The following is a 19,509-nucleotide window of genomic DNA, read 5'->3' as shown; positions in this document are numbered from 1 at the left end:
ATTTCATGTGTCGCTTGCACATGAGCCAGTCCGGGGGCACTGGCAAACGATCCCGCTCGAAAAAGCCTCATGTGTCACCCGCACAAGAGCCAGTCCAGGGGCACTGGCAACGATCCTGCTCGAAAGACCCCATGTGTCGCCCGCACACGAGCCAGCCCGGGGGCACTGGCAACGATCTCGCTCGAAAGATTTCATGTGTCGCCCGCACATGAGCTAGTCCAGGGGCACTGGCATCGATCCCGCTTGAAAGATTTCATGTGTCACCCGCACAAGGGCCAGTCCAGGAGCACTGGCAACGGTCTCGCTCGAAAGATATCACGTGTCGCCCGCACATGAGCCAGTCCAGGGTCACTGGCAACGATCCCGCTCGAAAAACCTCATGTGTCACCCGCACAAGAGCCAGTCCAGGGGCACTGGCAACGATCTCGCATGAAAGATATCATGTGTCGCCCGCACATGAGCCAGTCCAGGGGCACTGGCAACGACCCTGCTCAAAAAAATTTCATGTGTATATATATATATATATGTGTGTGTGTCTGTGTCTGTCCCTCCAGCATCGCTTGACAACCGATGGTCGTGTGTTTACATCCCCGTAACTTAGCGGTTCGGCAAAAAGACACCGATAGAATAAGTACTAGGCCTGCAAAGAATAAGTCCTGGGGTCGATTTGCTCGACTAAAGGCGGTGCTCCAGCATGGCCGCACTCAAATGTCTGAAACAAGTACAAGAGTAATGGTTGTGTGGAATCTGTGTCCTACATCTGCAACAAAGAAGTAGGAACAGTACTTGTCAGATCGGAAGATCGATTACAAGAATCATGTACCTTGTCTGGTTACATTTCAATGACTAAAGTAAGCTCTGACATCCTGGTCATACGGTTAGTAATGTAATACCTTTACCTGGTTTCCAATGTAATTTTTAATTTAAAAAAAACAAAGCTATCCAGTTGTTTTCTTATACTCTTTTACTTGTTTCAGTCATTTGACTGCGGCCATGCTGGGGCACCACCTTTAGTCGAGCAAATAGACCCCAGGACTTATTCTTTGTAAGCCTAGTACTTATTCTATCGGATGCTTTTGCCGAACCGCTAAGTTACGGGGACGTAAACACACCAGCATCGGTTGTCAAGTGATGTTGGAGGGACAAACACAGACACACAAACACACACACATACATACATACATACATATATATATATATATATATATATATATATATATATATATATACACATACATATATACATACATATATATGACAGGCTTTTTTCAGTTTCCGTCTACCAAATCCACTCACAAGGCTTTGTGAGTGGATTTGGTATGGGGACTTAGTGGTTCGGCAAAAGAACCCGATAGAGTAAGTACTAAGCTTACAAAGAATAAGTCCTGGGGTTGATTTCCTTGACTGAAGGCGGTGCCCCAGCATGGCCGCAGTCAAATGACTGAAACGAGTAAAAGAGAGTAAGTGTAATATATATATATATATATATATATATATATATATATATATATATATATATATATATACATATACACACACATTGCTTCTCTTTACTATGTCTTTCATCCACTAGATGCTGTTAAAGTTAGTGAATAAGATGACATTTAATGCAGTTGTACTTATAAACTGACTTTATGAATTTTGCTGTAAATGTCAGTTCTGAATTCTTATTTCAGCTTAATCATTAAAAGTGTCAGAAACGATCAATGTTAGTAATCAATTGGAAATTTGCACCTTTTTTTTTTATTAATAGTCCTGAGAGACATAGTATCCTGTAAACTTCTTAGGCTTTTTGATACAGCTAAATATAGTTGGGATTGGTAAAAATGATGTTTACTTTTAACTGTTGTGAGTTGATACTAAGTAAAAAGATTAATTATATGTATCATCATCATTATCATCATACCTATTCTATCGGTCTCTTTTTGCCGAACCGCTAAGTTACGGGGACGTAAACACACCAGCATCGGTTGTCAAGCGATGTTGGGGGACAAACACAGACACACATACATCTATATATATATTACATATATACAACGGGGCTTCTTTCAGTTTCCCTCTACAAAATCCACTCACAAGGCTTTGGTTGGCCCGTGGCTATAGTAGAAGACACTCGCCCAAGGTGCCACGCAGTGGGACTGAACCCGGAACCATGTGGTTGGTAAGCAAGCTACTTACCACACAGCCACTCCTACGCCTATGATAATAAAATGAAAAAATTATATGCAGTTGAGGCAATATTAAACTGAAATAACCATATATGTGTCATTCTTCATGTGAATACATTGTTGAAAGGCAAATTTACTGCAGGTAATATCTTTTATGGACATGTGTCCATAAGAGATGTTATCTATAGATGAGTGCAAGTTTGCGTTTCAATGATACATTTGTATTAAGTATCATGCATCGATTCTTTTATTCTTGTTTCAGTCATTTGACTACGGCCATGCTGGAGCAGTACCTTGAAATGTTTTAGTCGAACAAATTAACTCCAGAACTTATCTTCTAAGCCTAGTACTTATTCTATCGATCTTTTTTTGCCAAACTGCTAAGTTATGGGGATGTAAACACACACCAGCACCAATTGTCAAGCAGTAATGGTGGGTGGGGCACAAACACAGACACAAAGACACACTCGCACACACATTTATGATGAGCTTCTTACTGCTTCTGTCTATCGTATCCACTCACAAATCTTTGGTTGGCCAGAGGCTATAGAAGGCACTCACCCAAAGTGCCACTCAGTGGGACTGAACCTGGAATCATGTGGTTGGAAAGCAAGCTTTTTTCCACACAGCCATAGATGGCTCTGAAAAATAAACACATGGTAGAAACAGGAATTTTTCTTTTTTTTTTTTTTAAAGCAAAATATTCTTTCTCTCACTGAAGAGTGCTTAGTTCTAGTTTTCAACCCCAAACAACATTTGGAATGGCAATTTCATGCAGTTTAGGATTTGGAGACAGTTGTGGATATTTGTGGTAATAAGATTTTTAAAGAGTTGAAGAAGTAACATATAGTTGGCTAAAGTCACTAATGACATTAGCGTGAATGTAAACATACCTTGAAGCTAATAATTCCGAAGTAAACAAATATGGAGCAAATGTGTTTTTTTTATTTAGTAGCTAAGTTTTTAGTAATGGAATAATACAAGCTGGTAATTAACATAGTACTATTTCTGAGCCAACATCTGAAATATTTACGGAGTAGAAAATAGTTTGTGTGAAATAGTCCATTGCTTCTATAGCCGAGTCATTTTAATGTCAAATAATCCAGTTGTTGAATTTTCTGTTGAAGTGACAATCTTTGTATATATATATATATATATATATATATATATATAGAAACCTTTATTTCTTAGCTGTATAAGTAATATCTAAAAGTTATGTAGGTATTTACATAATAGTTGCAATATAAAGACTGAGTATTTTAGTGTTTTTTTTCTTTCTCTCTTCTCTTTTTAATCCTGAGAGCCTTAATGGATACAGTTTCATTTATTTTCTTTACAACGTTGCATACAATATATAAAGAAAATTGATTTAAGTTGTTACATTAACTGTTGCATTGTCGGTTACTATCGAGTAGGTTGCATTCTGCAATTGTGGCATGATGTCTGTTTATTGTAACTCTTCCTAACCTTTGAGGTATTGGAATGAAAGAGGATGCTACTGAAATGTTTCCTTTTCTGTAAATGAAAGATATCAAAGAAATCTGGGACTCATTTTTTTTTCTTTCCATTTCAACAGTCTACTTAGCTGAAAATATTTAGTTCACTACTCTGCATAGAATATTTCATTTCTGCCGTAAAGGTTACATTAGACTACTGTTTATACATTAGAATATTGTTTATGCACTTTATTGTCTCTCGCCTTCTCTATCTCAGACTCAATGCATTTTGCTCTATATCCGCAAGAAAGCACTCTGTCTGAAGATCACACTCACCAGTATTTGATAAATACTGACCCAATGTAAAATGGTTTCTCTTTCAACCTTTGCTAGCTGCTAAATCCTTTACAGCAGATATCTTTCCACACACCCAGGGTAACTGTGTTCAATAAAAACACATGTTAATCAAAACACTGAGCCACCATTGGGTTATATCTTTTCTCTACCAATTCTGTTTCTAATGACAGTACCATATAAACATGATAATCCTGTCTCATTGCCACTTAAAACCTATCAACTTATTTTGCCTCCCTTTCTCTGCCACTCATCAACACTATGTCACTATTTCTTTCCATTGTAGCACTTTATCCAATGCCTCCTCTTAAAACTGCCTCCATCCAGTATTAACTTCCCAATTGATACCTAGAGCTTTTCAAAGTCAATGTTAACTGTTTTAGTCTCACCAATTTACTTCAATTCCTTAATCTAATCTTAATTCCTTCAATTCCTTAATCTAATCTAGTCTCAAATGTTTGGGCCACTGCTTCCATATTATAGATTAACTTACAAAAATTACCAAAATAGAAAAGTTCTTTCTGAAACAAGCACAAAACCACAAATTTATAGAGAAATTTTTGTCTACACAAATCACTAGTTTCATCAGACTTTCGTGTTTTCCTATATTATCAGTTATTCTGGTCAATAATTGTTATCTACATATATCTTGCTGGTTAGTCACTGAAACACTATCTTCTTGCTCTTAAGAGAACCTGATTTTCATGGGAATTTGTATATTCTGACAACGTCGTTCTCATTTGCTGAAAAAAACTGTTGGACTTGGAAGCCTGATAGAGTAGTATTGAATCAAAATAGATGGAAATATGCACATTGCTATAATTAGAACCACTAATTAGTATCAAGAATCACAAAAGACAGTTTTTGAAAAGCGAGCTGCCATGCTTAGTATACAGGAGAAGGCAGGAGACAGAAATGTGATACTCTGTAGTCAGTGGGTACACAATAGGTACAGTGTAATACTTGCTAGGTAAACCCTTGTGGACAAGTAAATAGCTGGCAGAAAGAGAAGGAATGTATTTAAGATGTAGGACTACTCTGTTTATGTAATAGGGACGTTGTTATCTAGGTAATAAAGATTTCATATTTGGTGGCTTTTAAGGTGCGTATTTAAAAACAAAAGCAAAAAAATCCCCAGAAAACCAGCCTGTTTCTTATAAATGCAAGATCAGGATTTGGGTTGGCAAGTAGTGCTTCAGATATAACGGTGCCCTATAAAATGAACAGCAGACATGTCTTTTACCAAATTACTTCCTAGAGTTATTAGGAAGTATTTTCTAAGGTAGCAAATGTATTATAAGCAGTACTTATTTCATATGAAATAACATTCATCATCATTTAACGTCCGCTTTTCATGCTAGCACGGGTTGGACGATTTGACTGGGGACTGGCGAACCAGACTCCAATCTGATCTGGCAGAGTTTCTACAACTGGATGCCCTTCCTAATGCCAACCACTCTGAGAGTGTAGTGGGTGCTTTTTACGTGCCTTTGGCACGAGGGCCAGTTCAGCGGTACTGGCAATGGCCACACTCAAATGGTGTTTTTTTGCGTGCCACCTGAACAGGAGTCAGTCCAATGTTTTGTTCACGTGCCACCGGCACAAGTGCCAGTAAAGCAAAGCTGGAAGTGATCGCGCTCAAATGATGCTTTTTACGTGCCACCGGCACGGAAGCGAGACCGCTGCTCTGGCAGTGATCTTGCTCGGTTGGTGCTGTTAGCGCTCCACTGGCACAGATGCCAGTCATTGAATTTGGTTCAGTTTCGATCTATATATATAATATTAACTGACAATTGATTTTATATGGTGGTATTTAAACAAAATTAAAATAACTTTGTAGTTCAGATGGTACCTGTATTTAGAGTTGTTTATGAGACAAAAAAGCCATTTATGTGAGAATCTTTTGTTGTGTACAAAACACCATATTAATAAATAAAAAGGTTTTAGTTGTTTGATAAAACCAGTTTAAATTTATGAGTAGTTTAAAATTGAAGGGGATCAATAAAGTATCAGACTTCAAAAACAAAAAATAAGTACTGTGGTCGATTTGTTGGACTAAACCTTTAAAACTGGTGTCCCAGCACGGTTATACTGCAATGACTGAAACGTGCAAAAGATAAGAGTTTCTCTCTGAGGGAAAGTCAAACTAAATGATACATATGTATGTTGTTAGGTAGCAGTGAAACATGGACAGGGAATACAAGTGATTTAGTAATGAGATTGGGACAACTTTGATAGGATTTACTGCAAATACAGTTATAACAAAGATTAAATGAAAAATCATGCATATGATAGATACCCGCAATTTCTTAATATTTCTTACAGTGTAAAAAAAAAACAATTCAGTATTGAGTACAAGTCAAGCTCTTTGTGTGGAAAATAAGATATGATGATGATTTTGGCCATAGTTTCCTTTTCATTAGATTTGATATTTGTAAATATAAAAGAGGATTCTGCTTCTTTGTCATCAAGCAGTGTGTGTGTGTGTGTGTGCACCGGCACCCATTTGATTGCATAAAAATATGTATATGTACACATACTAAAATATAAATAAATGTCCTTCTAGCCTGCCAGGCGTTTAATTACAAATCAATACTAAATACCATCTCAAGTACACTGCATGTGTTAATATATATATATATATATATATATATATATATATATATATATATATATATATATTGTTTTTATGTCAAGTTATACATAAAACCAATATATATATATATATATATATATATATATATTGTTTTTATGTCAAGTTATACATAAAACCATTTAACATTAAACCAAAGAATTACTCAATATTTTTTAGTAGAGTGTGTTTGTTAACCCTTTAGCATTCACATTATACCTCTTGAAACTAAAAGGTAAGGAACTCCTTTGGTCATGGATAACCATGGGATTGCACCTAGAAAGTTCCCTCCGAAGCACAAGTCCGGGTATGGTTATTTTTATGGAAGACCAGTAGTCACCCATGCATACCAGGTGGCTGTTGCCAGTACCGCCTGACTGGCCCTCGTGCCGGTGGCATGTAAAAGCACCCACTACACTCTCAGAGTGGTTGGCATTAGGAAGGGCATCCAGCTGTAGGAACTCTGCCAGATCAGATTGGAGCCTGGTGCAGCCATCCGATTCACCAGTCCTCAGTCAAATCGTCCAACCCATGCTAGCATGGAAAGCGGACATTAAACGATGATGATGATGTATCCAATTAGCTTCTGTGCTTCTCCATCTCTCAAGCTTCTTTCACAATGCTTCAGTTGTTTCAGGAAGCCTAAGCAAAAGTCAGTTGCTCAGGCTGCTACAAAGTAGGATTGAATACAAAACCATATAATTATGAAGTGGACATTGTTAACATTATGATTGTGTCTTCTGCATCATAGTATCTATGTGAGTGTGTCCATGTTTGTGTGTAAGCAGTGTAACACTGCCTTTGTTTTTTATATAATGAAGACTCCAAATGGATGAATATGCACTCACTTCAGTTCATTGTGGATGTGCATGCAAACACTAAGCCAGCCATGCACTCACCCACTTATTTACCCCTCCTGCCATCCATTCGCTCACACATCCATCTAACTTTTGGTAAACACTTCTTGTAAATAAAGAGAAGACAAGCATTCATCTAAAAATAATTCTAGTCATTGGCATACGGTTCATTAAATTTGATTCGACATTAAACCCTTGTTGCCATTATGAAAGCTTTTAGACCACTGCGTGTGTGTGACTTAGGTATAAAATTCATAGAAGGGCATTAGAGACAAAATAGACATATGCACATAATCTTAGACATATGCACATAACACCCCACACACACACACACACACACATTCTGAATACAAGAAAGGTTGTCCGTTTTCTTTTTAATCTTCTTTGTCGTCGTTTTTTTTTTATTTTCTTGGACTACTTTTAAACTGAGCTGCCACCCACTGCTTCATTTTCAGAATACCAGAATACAGTTTCTATTAATAACTAATTCCACTGTTCTATTTTATTCTATTCTTTCTTTCTTGACTTTATGAAAGACGTTCATTTTATTTCATTTTCATTTATATTTCAAAATGTGTTACATATATTTGGAGGAAACTATGTGTATAAATCCATACTGCGGTTTCCCATTTCTAATTTTGTTTCATATTCATGAAAGCACCACATAGACATAAACAAGCAAAACATATACAAGTTTTGTTTGCTTAGCAAGGATTTTTCTCCTCCTCCTCTACCTCTTTCATCTCCTCTTTAACCTTCAGTTGACAGTATCATATATATATATATATATATATATATATATATATATATATATATATATATAGAGCATTCTTTTTATCTTGATAATATGCATCTTTTGGCAACTGTAACATACCTGTTACTGCTAACATCAGAACCAATTATTTATATAATCTCACTGCTGTAAAATGTGCATTTGCAAAAATGTCAAAATGTGTGTGTATTACATATATAGTTTCACAAACTGGGTTTGAAGATTGTAGTGCAGTAATTTATAGTGCTTGTAATTGATGCATGTTGCTCTCTGCTTAAAGCTACTAATATTACTGATGCTGGCTATTCTCCTTAACCATTCTGATATCAATCTGCCTGAGACTACCTCTGGCTCTCTGATACCAACCTTATACTTGAAAGGGATCTAATTTTAAATCTTCCATTTAAAATTCCCGTCAATTTATGTTTCAAACACTAACTTAATAGTGACAAAGTTGTTTTGCTAAACTCTTCATTATTTTGTAAATTAATTGATACAAAGGCAGTGTATTTCAACAAAAATATACTAACAAAATAGTTAAAGGAGAGTAAAAATAGTTGTTTATGTAGGCTTCTGCCTGTGTGTACAGAGCCTTCACATCACTAAAATTTTACAATACCTCCATGGAAACTGAGCTTCTCACTATTCCAGGTTATAATAGGCCACAGGGCATCTTGGAGTAGTTGTGGGCCTCAGAGATATGGTGTGCAGGCCTCCCACTGTATGAACATAGCCAGCTGCTTGTGAGCTACTACTTCAGTTATGAGCAAATAGTCTTACCACCTTTCATGTAAGTATATTGAGAGAAAGACGAAAGGAGAATACTCTGACAGTAAAGCAATGAGCTGGTAGTGTGCAACAGGCAGGCCGAAAAGGACAAAAGAGCTTTCAGCCAGGATGTGAGACTTGTCATCCTGGGACCATCCTTGTTACTGAGATTTATCTCATTATGGTGAAGCTAATGCTACTGAGGATGGCACTTCAAAATAGCACTTCAAAATAGCCCTTCAAAATAGCACTTCAAAATAGCCCTTCAAAATAGCACTTCAAGATCTTCCTTCTACAGGTCTCTAACAGGTTAACTACTCAATTATTTTAATTGAAATTTGAACATGTGAAAATAAGTTGTCCTGGATGGGTTGTTATTAAAAGGATGAGGTGGGAGGAGTAAAATATAATACTCAGCACCATCCGAGCAGGATCACTGCCAGAGCAGCGGTCTCGCTTCCGTGCTGCTGGCACGTAAAAAGCACCATTTGGGCGCGGTCGTTTCCAGCTTCGCCTTACTGATTTGTGCCGGGGGCATGTGAACAAAACATCGGACTGACTCCTGTGCAGGTGGCACGTAAAAAAACACCATTTGAGCGTGGTCATTGCCAGTACCGCCAGACTGGCCCTCGTGCTGGTGGCACATAAAAAGCACCCACTACACTCTCGGAGTGGTTGGCGTTAGGAAGGGCATCCAGCTGTAGAAACTCTGCCAGATCAGATTGGAGTCTGGTGCAGCCATTTGGTTTGCCAGTCCTCAGTCAAATCGTCCAACCCATGCTAGCCTGGAAAGCGGACGTTAAATGATGATGATGATTTCTTTCTTTCTAATGCCAACAATTCCTCTTTTATTTGGTGGTCTTACTGAGCACTTTGTCATCTCTCCCTGTAACTGTTCAACTTAAACGCTGTTCTATGCAGAAAGAAAAGCTCTTGTCTCTCCTGTTTAACAAAGTATCTTCTGCTATAACCCCAGGTCAACCAAAGCCTTGTGAATGGGTTTCATAGACGGAAACTGTGTGTATGTGTGTCCTTGTCTTGACATCATGTGATGGCTGTAAACAAGCATTATTATCATACAAGCAGTGTTATTCGTATCCATTCTTCTGTGAAAATATGTCTAGCCATGGGGAAATATTACCTTGTTAAGAAAGGAAACAGTTGAAGGTTGGTGATAGGAAGTGCATCCAGCCAAAAAAAAAAAGATGTCTCAATTAATTCCATCTCACTCATGTGAGCATGGAAATGTAGACAGTAAATGATGACAACTACAGAAGGGTCAGTTGTTGCAGACAAGGAGAGTAGTCATTTAAGTTGATCACATTATCTCAATGCCTAGCCTTTCAACCGACTAAAAATTGCCAAATCTCCCTTTACTCTCTTAAAAAAAAAATGGATGATATAGCCCCTGGACACACTGTCTGAAGAACACATTAAACAATGTAAGCCTTGAATCACAGTTTATAATAATGAAAAAAAAAACAGTATGATCAAGGCTAGTATACTTTCTGTTATAGATCTACATGTTCAGGACTGATCTGGCGTTAAGCAACAACTAGTATGAATTTCATTGAAACTCTTTCTCCAGATGGCTGAATGATAGTTTCAGTTACAGAAGTATTTGATTTCTGACCACTGAAGTATGGAGCTGAATGCTTTTTTTTTTTTCATCATTCAATTGTTTTATCATCTCTCCTAGACTACTAACAGAAAATAAAATCAGTGGTATCATTTGTTGAGATGTAAAGGTGTTTTTTGGGGTTTTTTTTTACTATGATAATGTGTACATCATCGAATTAGTTTCAATATATTAGTAGTATTATTGATTCTGGAAGGATGGAAAAATTAAGCTGACTTCATTGAAATTTGAACTCAAAATATTAAGGGATGAAACTTCACATGAAGGCATTTCATCTGATGCTCTGATATTTCTGTAAAGAACTGTTCGATTGATTTTCTATCAGCCTTTCTTTGAAGTTCATATCCAGTGAACTATATTTAATCTGTTTCATCCAGGTCACTACATCTTTTGCATTCTCTGTCCATGATTTCACTGGCATGTATTATTAACCATCGGCTGATAACATCTGCTTCAGTAGTTAATAGAAAATGCTAAATTTCGTACCCAATTCTCACAGACACGATATTTTGAAAATATCTTTTTCTTTATCTATGTCAGAAAAAAAAAAGAGAGAAAGAGAAAGAGAATCTTGTTTTCTTAATCTTGTTTTATAAATTTGTTTAAAATGGTTCCTAACATATATATGTCATTTTGTTTTTTAGGTGCTGTTCAGCTTGATGATCTCATCTTGAAGAAAGATGTCTTTAACCAGTTTGGGCTGCCTTTGCAGCTCAAGAAAGGTCTGTGTTATTTTTTTATCCATAAACTTATTTACTCTTTTATTGTTTTATTGGTTCTTATGAGTTATCATAGACCTGTTAAGGAACCAGTATCCATTTTGCTGAAGCCATTGTCCTACATTTGGTATTTGAGTAAGGGAGTTTGATGCTATTACCCACTGCGTTTCTGAGACTATAATATTGGTTCATCTGGTCTCTCATACAGTAGAATGTCCAAGTGTTGACATCTATCTGTGCAAATCCGTTATATTTTACAAGATGATCTTGAAGATATGTTTGAACTCTAAGCTATTACAGTATCTGGTCCTAATTCAGAGAGAGAGAGCAAGAAAGAGTTTTTGTAATATGCAGTTGGCATCTAGTTTCAGGATTTGCTTCTTGCAGTGCCAAAGTTTAATTTCAGTCTCAGATCTTCTATTTATAAATGAAATCATATCTCTGCTGTCTTCACTCCAGAGACTAGTTCTGTTTCTGCATAGAGAGTGTTCTCCATGTCAGACTGTCTCTTACTCAGAAGTACAATTGACATTATGAGGTGATCATTATTAGTAGCATAGCGATATTCCAGGTGGCTGAGATCAAGTGTTTTTTAGTGAACCCACAGGACTTGTCAGGATTTAGCTTTCACAAAGACACAATGGTGCTTCATTTCTTCATCCACCTCCATGTCAGGTCTGTAGGTAGTAGTCTGTAAAATTGGAATCTACTGGTTGATCAGCAGCTATTTTTGATTCCATTGATTTAAATGCCAATTGTATTTATGTTTTGTTAGAATGAAAAACTGATTTAGCTTAGATAAGGCAGGATTTTTACAGCTGAATACATTTCTTGTTGCCAACCCTTAGAGATTTTAAAATTGTATTGTTTTTGCATTTAATTTTCATTCTGTTTTAAATTGTCTCGTATTCAATTCTGAATTGCCTGTTTTGATCTTAGATAATTTTTAGCTCATAAGATATTTATTCTTTTGTGATCATTTAATAGTTTGGCTGTGATTATTGCTTAGCTGAGTTTCCCTAATTAGTGAATTTTATTAGTTCCAAATAGATGAGACAGTAAGTTTTATAACATTTTTAGTGTTGTTGGATGTGACATTTTACCATATAGTCCCATTTATAAGCCTTGTCTTGATAGTTCATGTGTATTGGCTGTTTTGTTTTAACAACCCATGTGTATGGGTAGTTTTAATTAACTCTTTTCAGTTGAAGTATTTAATTCTTGCCTAATTGCTAAATACATTCAGTTCTCAGATCATATTTTATTCATTCACGTCACTCTCTGTGTGATCGCTTTTTACATTGCAGGGATGATACGTAAGATCACCTTAAAAATCCCAGTGACACGGATTCACAGTGAACCATGGGTCATCACAATGGAAGGTGTCTACATCATTGTCGAACCTATGAAACATGCAGATGTAAGTCTCAGTTTATAAAAATATTTTGTTCTCTGCTGCTTTTTGATGCGACATAATTCCAGTCCTACTGCCATGCATTTGTTGACGATTTTGCGAGCTGGCAGAATTGTTAGCTCACCAGGCAAAACACTTAGTGGCATTTCATATGTATTTACATTCTGAGTTCAAATTCCACCAAGCTCAACTTTGCCTTTCATCCTTTTGTGGGGGGGTCAATAAAATAAGCACCAATTGAGTACTGGGGTTGATGTAATTGACTTACTTCCTCCTCTGAAATTGCTGGCCTTGTGCCAAAATTCTAAACCAATTTTGTACTAAAGCCATTATTATGTACTTTACAATCTTTGAAAATACATTGGGTACAGGCATAGTTTTGTGAGTCAGAAGTTCACTTTGTAGCCTTACAGTTCCAGTTTCAATCTCACTGTGCAACATTTTGGGTAAGCACCTTTTCCCACAGCCTCGGTTCAACCAAAAATTGTAAATTTTGGTAGACACTAACTGTACTGAAGCCTGTCGTATGTGTGTGAATGAATAAATATTCCCATCATTATGGCTGAGGGTCAATAGAGACCTCTGATACAACCAATATTCTTTGCCACACACACACTGCAATCCACTCATTGTGACTCCATGCTATCTTTGGGATGAATAGGGTTGGTGGTACTTGAGTTATCTTCCAACCTGGTTTACTGTCAAGTTTTCACTTCCTTAGCCTTCACCTCTTTGCAGGCACTCACAAGTAGTAATGGCTTAAGCCCAGAGGAGTTGTCCTTCTTCTAGTTTGGTTACCTTTCAAGGCTGCTGAGGTCAGACTGCCACTCAGTTATATCCCTTGTGTAGCTGTGGACACAGTAGTACTTTCTCCTAGAGACATACTTTCTCTTCCAGTGGTCTTACAATACACCAAACACTAACCTGGAATTTCTATGTCCCTGTGTTTATATGTGTATATATATCATGATCATCATTGTTTAACGTCCGCTTTCCATGCTAGCATGGGTTGAACGATTTGACTGAGGACTGGCAAGCCAGAAGGCTGCACCAGGCTCCAATCTGATCTGGCAGAGTTTCTATAGCTGGATGCCCTTACTAACGCCAACCACTCTGAGAGTGTAGTGGGTGCTTTTACGTGCCACCAGCACGAAGGCCAGTCAGGAGGTACTGGCAACGGCCACACTCGAAATGGTGTATTTTACATGCCACCTGCACAGTATGTATACATGCACACACTCACATGCTTATGCATACATTTCTGTCAGTGTACAATGGCAAAACTAGTACTAAGTATAAAAAGATCTTGCGATATTTCGTCCCTATTCTAGTTATTTCTCTTTATGCTTAGGTTGACTTTACCCTTCTGCCTTATGAGGTCATTAAAATAAGCACTATATACATTGCTGGCTTGATATAAATCAACTCAAACCCTTAAAGGTGGTCTTCCAGTATAGCTGTAACCAAATGTCTCTAAAAGAATAAAGGAACAGCCTATCTTGAACCTTAATTTATCCTTATTCTTTTCTTTTACTTTTGCAGTGTGATAAGATTGAACGGAAAAAACTCTACCAAAGTTCAAAACAACTTGCCCTTGAGACTGTTGATGATATGTTAAAGGTAAATTAACATTTTTTGTCATTAAAAACAAAATCATTTTAAGAATCTGTTAATAATTGATGTCTTTTGGTTCAGTACAAAACCAATACTGTTGAGAACCAGATTTAATACTTTCCAGTATTTAAAAAAAAATTATTTAATTTCATCTTCCCAGTTCAGGTTTTTAATACAAAATTTTGCTGGCAACAAACTTTTACTTCTAGAATCAACGAATAATACCACCTCTAGAAGTAATTTAAACAACTATTTAGCCTTTCATTGGGGTGGGGGGGGAAGTTTATATTATTTGTGACAAATCATTATTTGATAGTTGCTTATTCTCTTTTTTTTTTCTAAAATACTTTGTAAATCAGTTGTTTTATTTTTTAATTATTTGTCTTTTGTAGCAATCTGGGAAAGCAAAGGCTTCTTCAAGTTCTTGGCTTGTCACTCTAACATCTGTGGCAAGCAACATTCTTGAAAACTTGCAGGTATTTAAGAATATCCTCTTTTTACTGTTATACTTGTTCACTTTTTCCTTCATTACATTTAAGTTCTTCCATGTTGTTTTTCATCCTTCTTTTATCGTCATTATTGTCATCATCATACTTATCATTATTGTTTACAGACAATTGTTCTACACTAGCATTGTTGTTGTTGGCACTCCGTCGCTTACGATGCCAAGGGTTCCAGTTGATCTGATCAACGGAACAGCCTGCTCATGAAATTAACGTGCAAGTGGCTGAGCACTCCACAGACACGTGTACCCTTAACGTAGTTCTCGGGAATATTCAGCGTGACACAGTGTGACAAGGCTGACCCTTTGAATTACAGGCACAACAGAAACAGGAAGTAAGAGTGAGAGAAAGTTGTGGTGAAAGATTACAGCAGGCTTCACCACCATCCCCTGCCGCAGCCTCGTGGAGCTTTAGGTGTTTTCGCTCAATAAACACTCACAACGCCCGGTCTGGGAATCGAAACCGCGGTCCTATGACTGCGAGTCCACTGCCCTAACCACTGGGCCATTGTGCCTCCACCTACACTAGCATAGGTTGGATAGATTTCCTGAGGTAGTGTTTTATAGTCAGATGCCCTTCCTGTTGTTAGCTTTTTCAATCACCTTTTGCAATGCATAGGGATGTGTCATGCCTATTCTAAGAACAAGCTATACACAACCAGGTGATGGGAATTAAATTATTCATTTTGCAAGTTTGTTTATTATTGTTGTTTGGTTGAAGATAAGCAGTGCTCACAGTCTCTCTAAGCCATCTGAGACTGGAGAATGGTCTGTGTATGTGTGCGAAGAGTTTTAGCAGCTTATCTTCTTGGCTACTTATTTCAGCCTTAATCTCTGCAACTTGTTGTTCTTTTGGTAGTCCTGGTGGTGATGGTGGTAATGCCAATGTTAGTGAAATACTGTTTTAACTCTGCTTTGGACTAATTCCAAATATAATTACTTTGATTTCTATGAAAATGGATGTGGTGATGTACATAAGTAACTACTTCGTATAAAGATAGAATCATTGACAAAAGTTGAAGTAGAAAGAAGACATGGTGGCGGGGAAATACTGGTGTTAGCAATTAATGTGTATTTTCATGGTCATTGCTCTGACGAACTTTCTGGTCTAGTACTCTAAGACCTTTACACATGTTACCCACTTCTCTTTCCAGGCACATCATTTCTCTGTTGATCTTCCTGTTAGTCATAAGACCTATTTTTTTCTAATTGCTTTTTTTCTTGAACTGCTGCTTTCTGGAATTCACTACCATCATCATCATCTTTTCCACTGATCTGTGATTTTCAGTCCTTTAAGCTTTCTTATTTCTTTATTGCTCACAAGGGGCTACACACAAAGGGGACAAACAAGGACAGACAAACAGATAAAGGATTAAGTCGATTACATCGACCCCAATGCATAACTGGTATTTAATTTATCAACTCTGAAAGGATGAAAGGCAAAGTCGACCTCGGCGGAATTTGAACTCAGAACGTAACGGCAGACGAAATACCGCTAAGTATTTCGCAAAGTATTTCGCTCGGTGCGCTAACGGTTCTGCCAGCTCACCACCATTAAGCTTTCTATCAATCAACATCTTTTACTTCTTTGTAGTCTCTTACATTACAGTGGCCTCGAGCCTTATTTGGGAGAAAATTGTTAAACCAAAGGAAAATATGTTATTGCGATGACAGTGTATAAATGTCCTGAAAAATGTGTCTTATTGTTGCTGTACTGACCACTTCCCAGTAACAAATGATGATAAATCTCTGCACCATGCAGTAGGCTATTTGCACCATTAAACTCTATACCTACCGAGAGATGAGTTTTGCTTCTCAAAATAGATATTTATAGGAACTAAAGATTCAAGACACACTCGTGCATCATTTGAAACATAGACATTAAGTAAACTAGCAGAGAAGGTGTCAAACATGATTATTTGGTGGAAGTAAGGGATGTAAGGAAATGAGATTGGTATTCCTGCAGCAGATAATGCTGTTGAACTGAGATATTGATGATGGTGGTGGTGCCTATGGTGACAACAGCAGCAAAAATAATAATTTATATAATTGCTTATCTGTATATTTTATAATAAATTACTTGAGATTAACGGATTGACCTCAAAATAGTTAAGTGCATCACATCCAACTTTTATAATTTCAGTTAACAAACTAAATAGTTTCCCTGCATTCCTTTAAAGAAAACAGGACTTGTCATCCTAGTGCAACAATTACAAAGGGCTTTCCTTATTTCATTATAATAAGGCACTAAGCTGGTAGAATCATGAGCATGTCGGACAAAATGCTCAGTGGCGAAATGCTTAGTTGCATTTCTTCTGATTCTTTACTTTCTGAATCCACATACCGTCAGGATCACCTTTGCTGTTTATCCTTTCAGGATTGATAAAATAAAGAACCAATTCAAGTAGCAGAATTGATGTAATCAACTGAACTCCCTCCTGCTAATTTTACTGGCCTTGTGCCAAAATTTTAAAAGAATTATTTCTATTTAATGTTTGGTATGCTGAGAATCGTCTACGCACAGTATATATATAGTGATGTGAATCTATTCATCTCTTTCTTCAAAACAGTTTGTTCCCTAAAATAGTTTTTAAATAGCAATATCCACATCTTGGATAACTCAAATTGGTTATGATGCTGCTAGTTTAGAATTAGCAAAGAATTCTGACACATTTCACTTATTTTATTTATTTAAATCTTTCTGAGAGCCATTAAATGGTATTTAATTTTGTAATTGGAGCAAAATGTCAGTTGTTTGTGGCATGTTATTCTGTCAGACAGATTTTTAAATAATTGAAGAATTTGGTTGCCAAATTTAAGTAATATACTTCAAACTGTTTTTATCAGAAATAAAATATATTACTTGGGAATGAATTTTTTTTTTTTTTTTTTGCACCATGTTTCATTAAAATGTGTCCTCTTTTTATGCAACAAAAGTATCTTTAAATGTTTTTGCAGCATAGAAAAAGGATATTCTTTTCATTTTAATTCTGGGAATGAATGAGAATAAAGTATTGATCCCCTGTATTCTTTTAACCTTTCACTGGCTTTGGTCATTGTATTTTGGCCATGCTGGGGCATAGCCTTCAAGGATTTTAGTTGATTATATCAAACACAGCAATTTGTCTGGTGCCACTCGCCATTTCATATTTGAAGTGGACCTGTTATTCAAGTAAATTGAGGCAGGGAGTGTTGTATGTGATGCCTAGGGGTCTAAACCTAATGATTGCAGTGAGATTTTTTAAAACTTAACTTTATGTAGTCACCGCAGTCAATAATCCAGCACCTTAAACTCAACTACTGTTTCTTGATGGAGAAAAAAAAAAAACTATGTTAATGAATAATTGGTCATTCAGTTCTATAATTAAGAGATGAGGAATTATGTACATTGTTTACATTTGACGGATATTTCTCCTCATCTTGTTTGTTAACACAATGTTTCGGCTGATATTCCCTCCAGCCTTCTTCAGGTGTTTTGGGGTAAGTTTGAACCTGGGTTCTCATTCCTAAGGTATTTTTTGATATTATTATTATTATTAGTGTTCAGGTCACTGCTTGGAATTGAACTCGGAATCTTGGGGTTAGTAGCCCGCGCTCTTAACCACTATGCCATAATAATAATAATAATAATAATAATAATAATTGATTCTGGTTTTATTGGCCACAAGAGCTAATATAAATTAAAAACATGTAAGGACAAAGACAGGACGAAGGTGACAAAAGGTTTTGTCCGAAAAGAAAACATTCGTGTAAACAAAGAAAATCAGAGAAAGATATAACAAATAAAACTCCCAATAGGGGGAGGCGCTTAAAAGGTTACACGTGGATAATAATAACATCGAAAAATACCTTAGGAATGATAACCCAGGTTCGAAATTTCTCCAAGACGCCTGAAGAAAGCTGGTGGGTATATCAGCCGAAACGTGTTAACAACAAACAAGATGAGGACAAATATCCGTCGAATGTAAATAATGTAACTGGTCATTGTTGAATATAAAAGTATTTGGAAAGAGTAGGGAAATAAGACATGTTATATAGCTTTATAAGTTTTCATGTAATTATTAAAATCAGAATTGTTTATTAATCTTTGTCTGGTATTAAATGTTTGTTAAAAATAATATTCCAATTTCAGCTCCATGTCAACGATGTCCACATACGGTATGAAGACAGTGACCTGAATCCTTCTCATCCCTTTGCTGTAGGAATTGATTTGGACAGTCTTATAGCACAGAGCACTGATGAAAATTGGGTCAGTAATATATAATGTCTCTATTGATTTCTTCTCGCAACTGCCAAACTTTTATTCACTGACACTATCCCTCTACTGAGCTCTTCCCCTGTTTCGTTTCATTGCTCTTATAACAGTCCCTACTCTTCTTATCTTATTCACAGTTTCCCAGCCACTTCTCTTCACCACCTCTCCATTTTATCTAATTCTTCTTTATATCTTGGTCTCTCTTTTTCATTATGTTTTCACCTCAACTAAATCCGCCAATGAGGGAGCCACTATGTGGTCAGTCAGCCTGCTTGAAATCCCAGCCAAATTTTCCTCAAAGTGTACCCTCCTGTCTTAAAAAAAAAGGGGGATAGATACATTAAATAACATAATCCTAAAAAGTACCATCAAGTTATAT

At 36.7% G+C, this 19,509-nt stretch overlaps 1 protein-coding gene across 12 annotated transcripts in view; it reads left to right on the top strand.

Annotated features, from left to right (window-relative positions):
- The window catches only part of LOC106877485 (intermembrane lipid transfer protein VPS13D), a 178,439-nt gene that overhangs the window by 36,726 nt on the left and 122,204 nt on the right, over nucleotides 1–19,509 (top strand). For all 12 annotated transcript variants that reach the window (XM_089349874.1, XM_089349875.1, XM_089349873.1 and 9 more), the window contains 5 exons: nucleotides 11,271–11,348; nucleotides 12,653–12,765; nucleotides 14,302–14,379; nucleotides 14,766–14,849; nucleotides 19,008–19,124. In XM_089349874.1, the coding sequence (XP_089206000.1) occupies nucleotides 11,271–11,348; nucleotides 12,653–12,765; nucleotides 14,302–14,379; nucleotides 14,766–14,849; nucleotides 19,008–19,124 (470 nt within the window). The remainder of the gene's footprint in view (nucleotides 1–11,270; nucleotides 11,349–12,652; nucleotides 12,766–14,301; nucleotides 14,380–14,765; nucleotides 14,850–19,007; nucleotides 19,125–19,509) is intronic.

Source organism: Octopus bimaculoides, chromosome 3 (genome assembly GCF_046866305.1).
Source record: "Octopus bimaculoides isolate indiv1 chromosome 3, ASM4686630v1, whole genome shotgun sequence".
In the NCBI taxonomy this organism is placed as follows: domain Eukaryota; kingdom Metazoa; phylum Mollusca; class Cephalopoda; order Octopoda; family Octopodidae; genus Octopus; species Octopus bimaculoides.
Note: the sequence above shows the minus strand (reverse complement) of the source record. Positions and strands in the feature narration are given on the sequence as shown.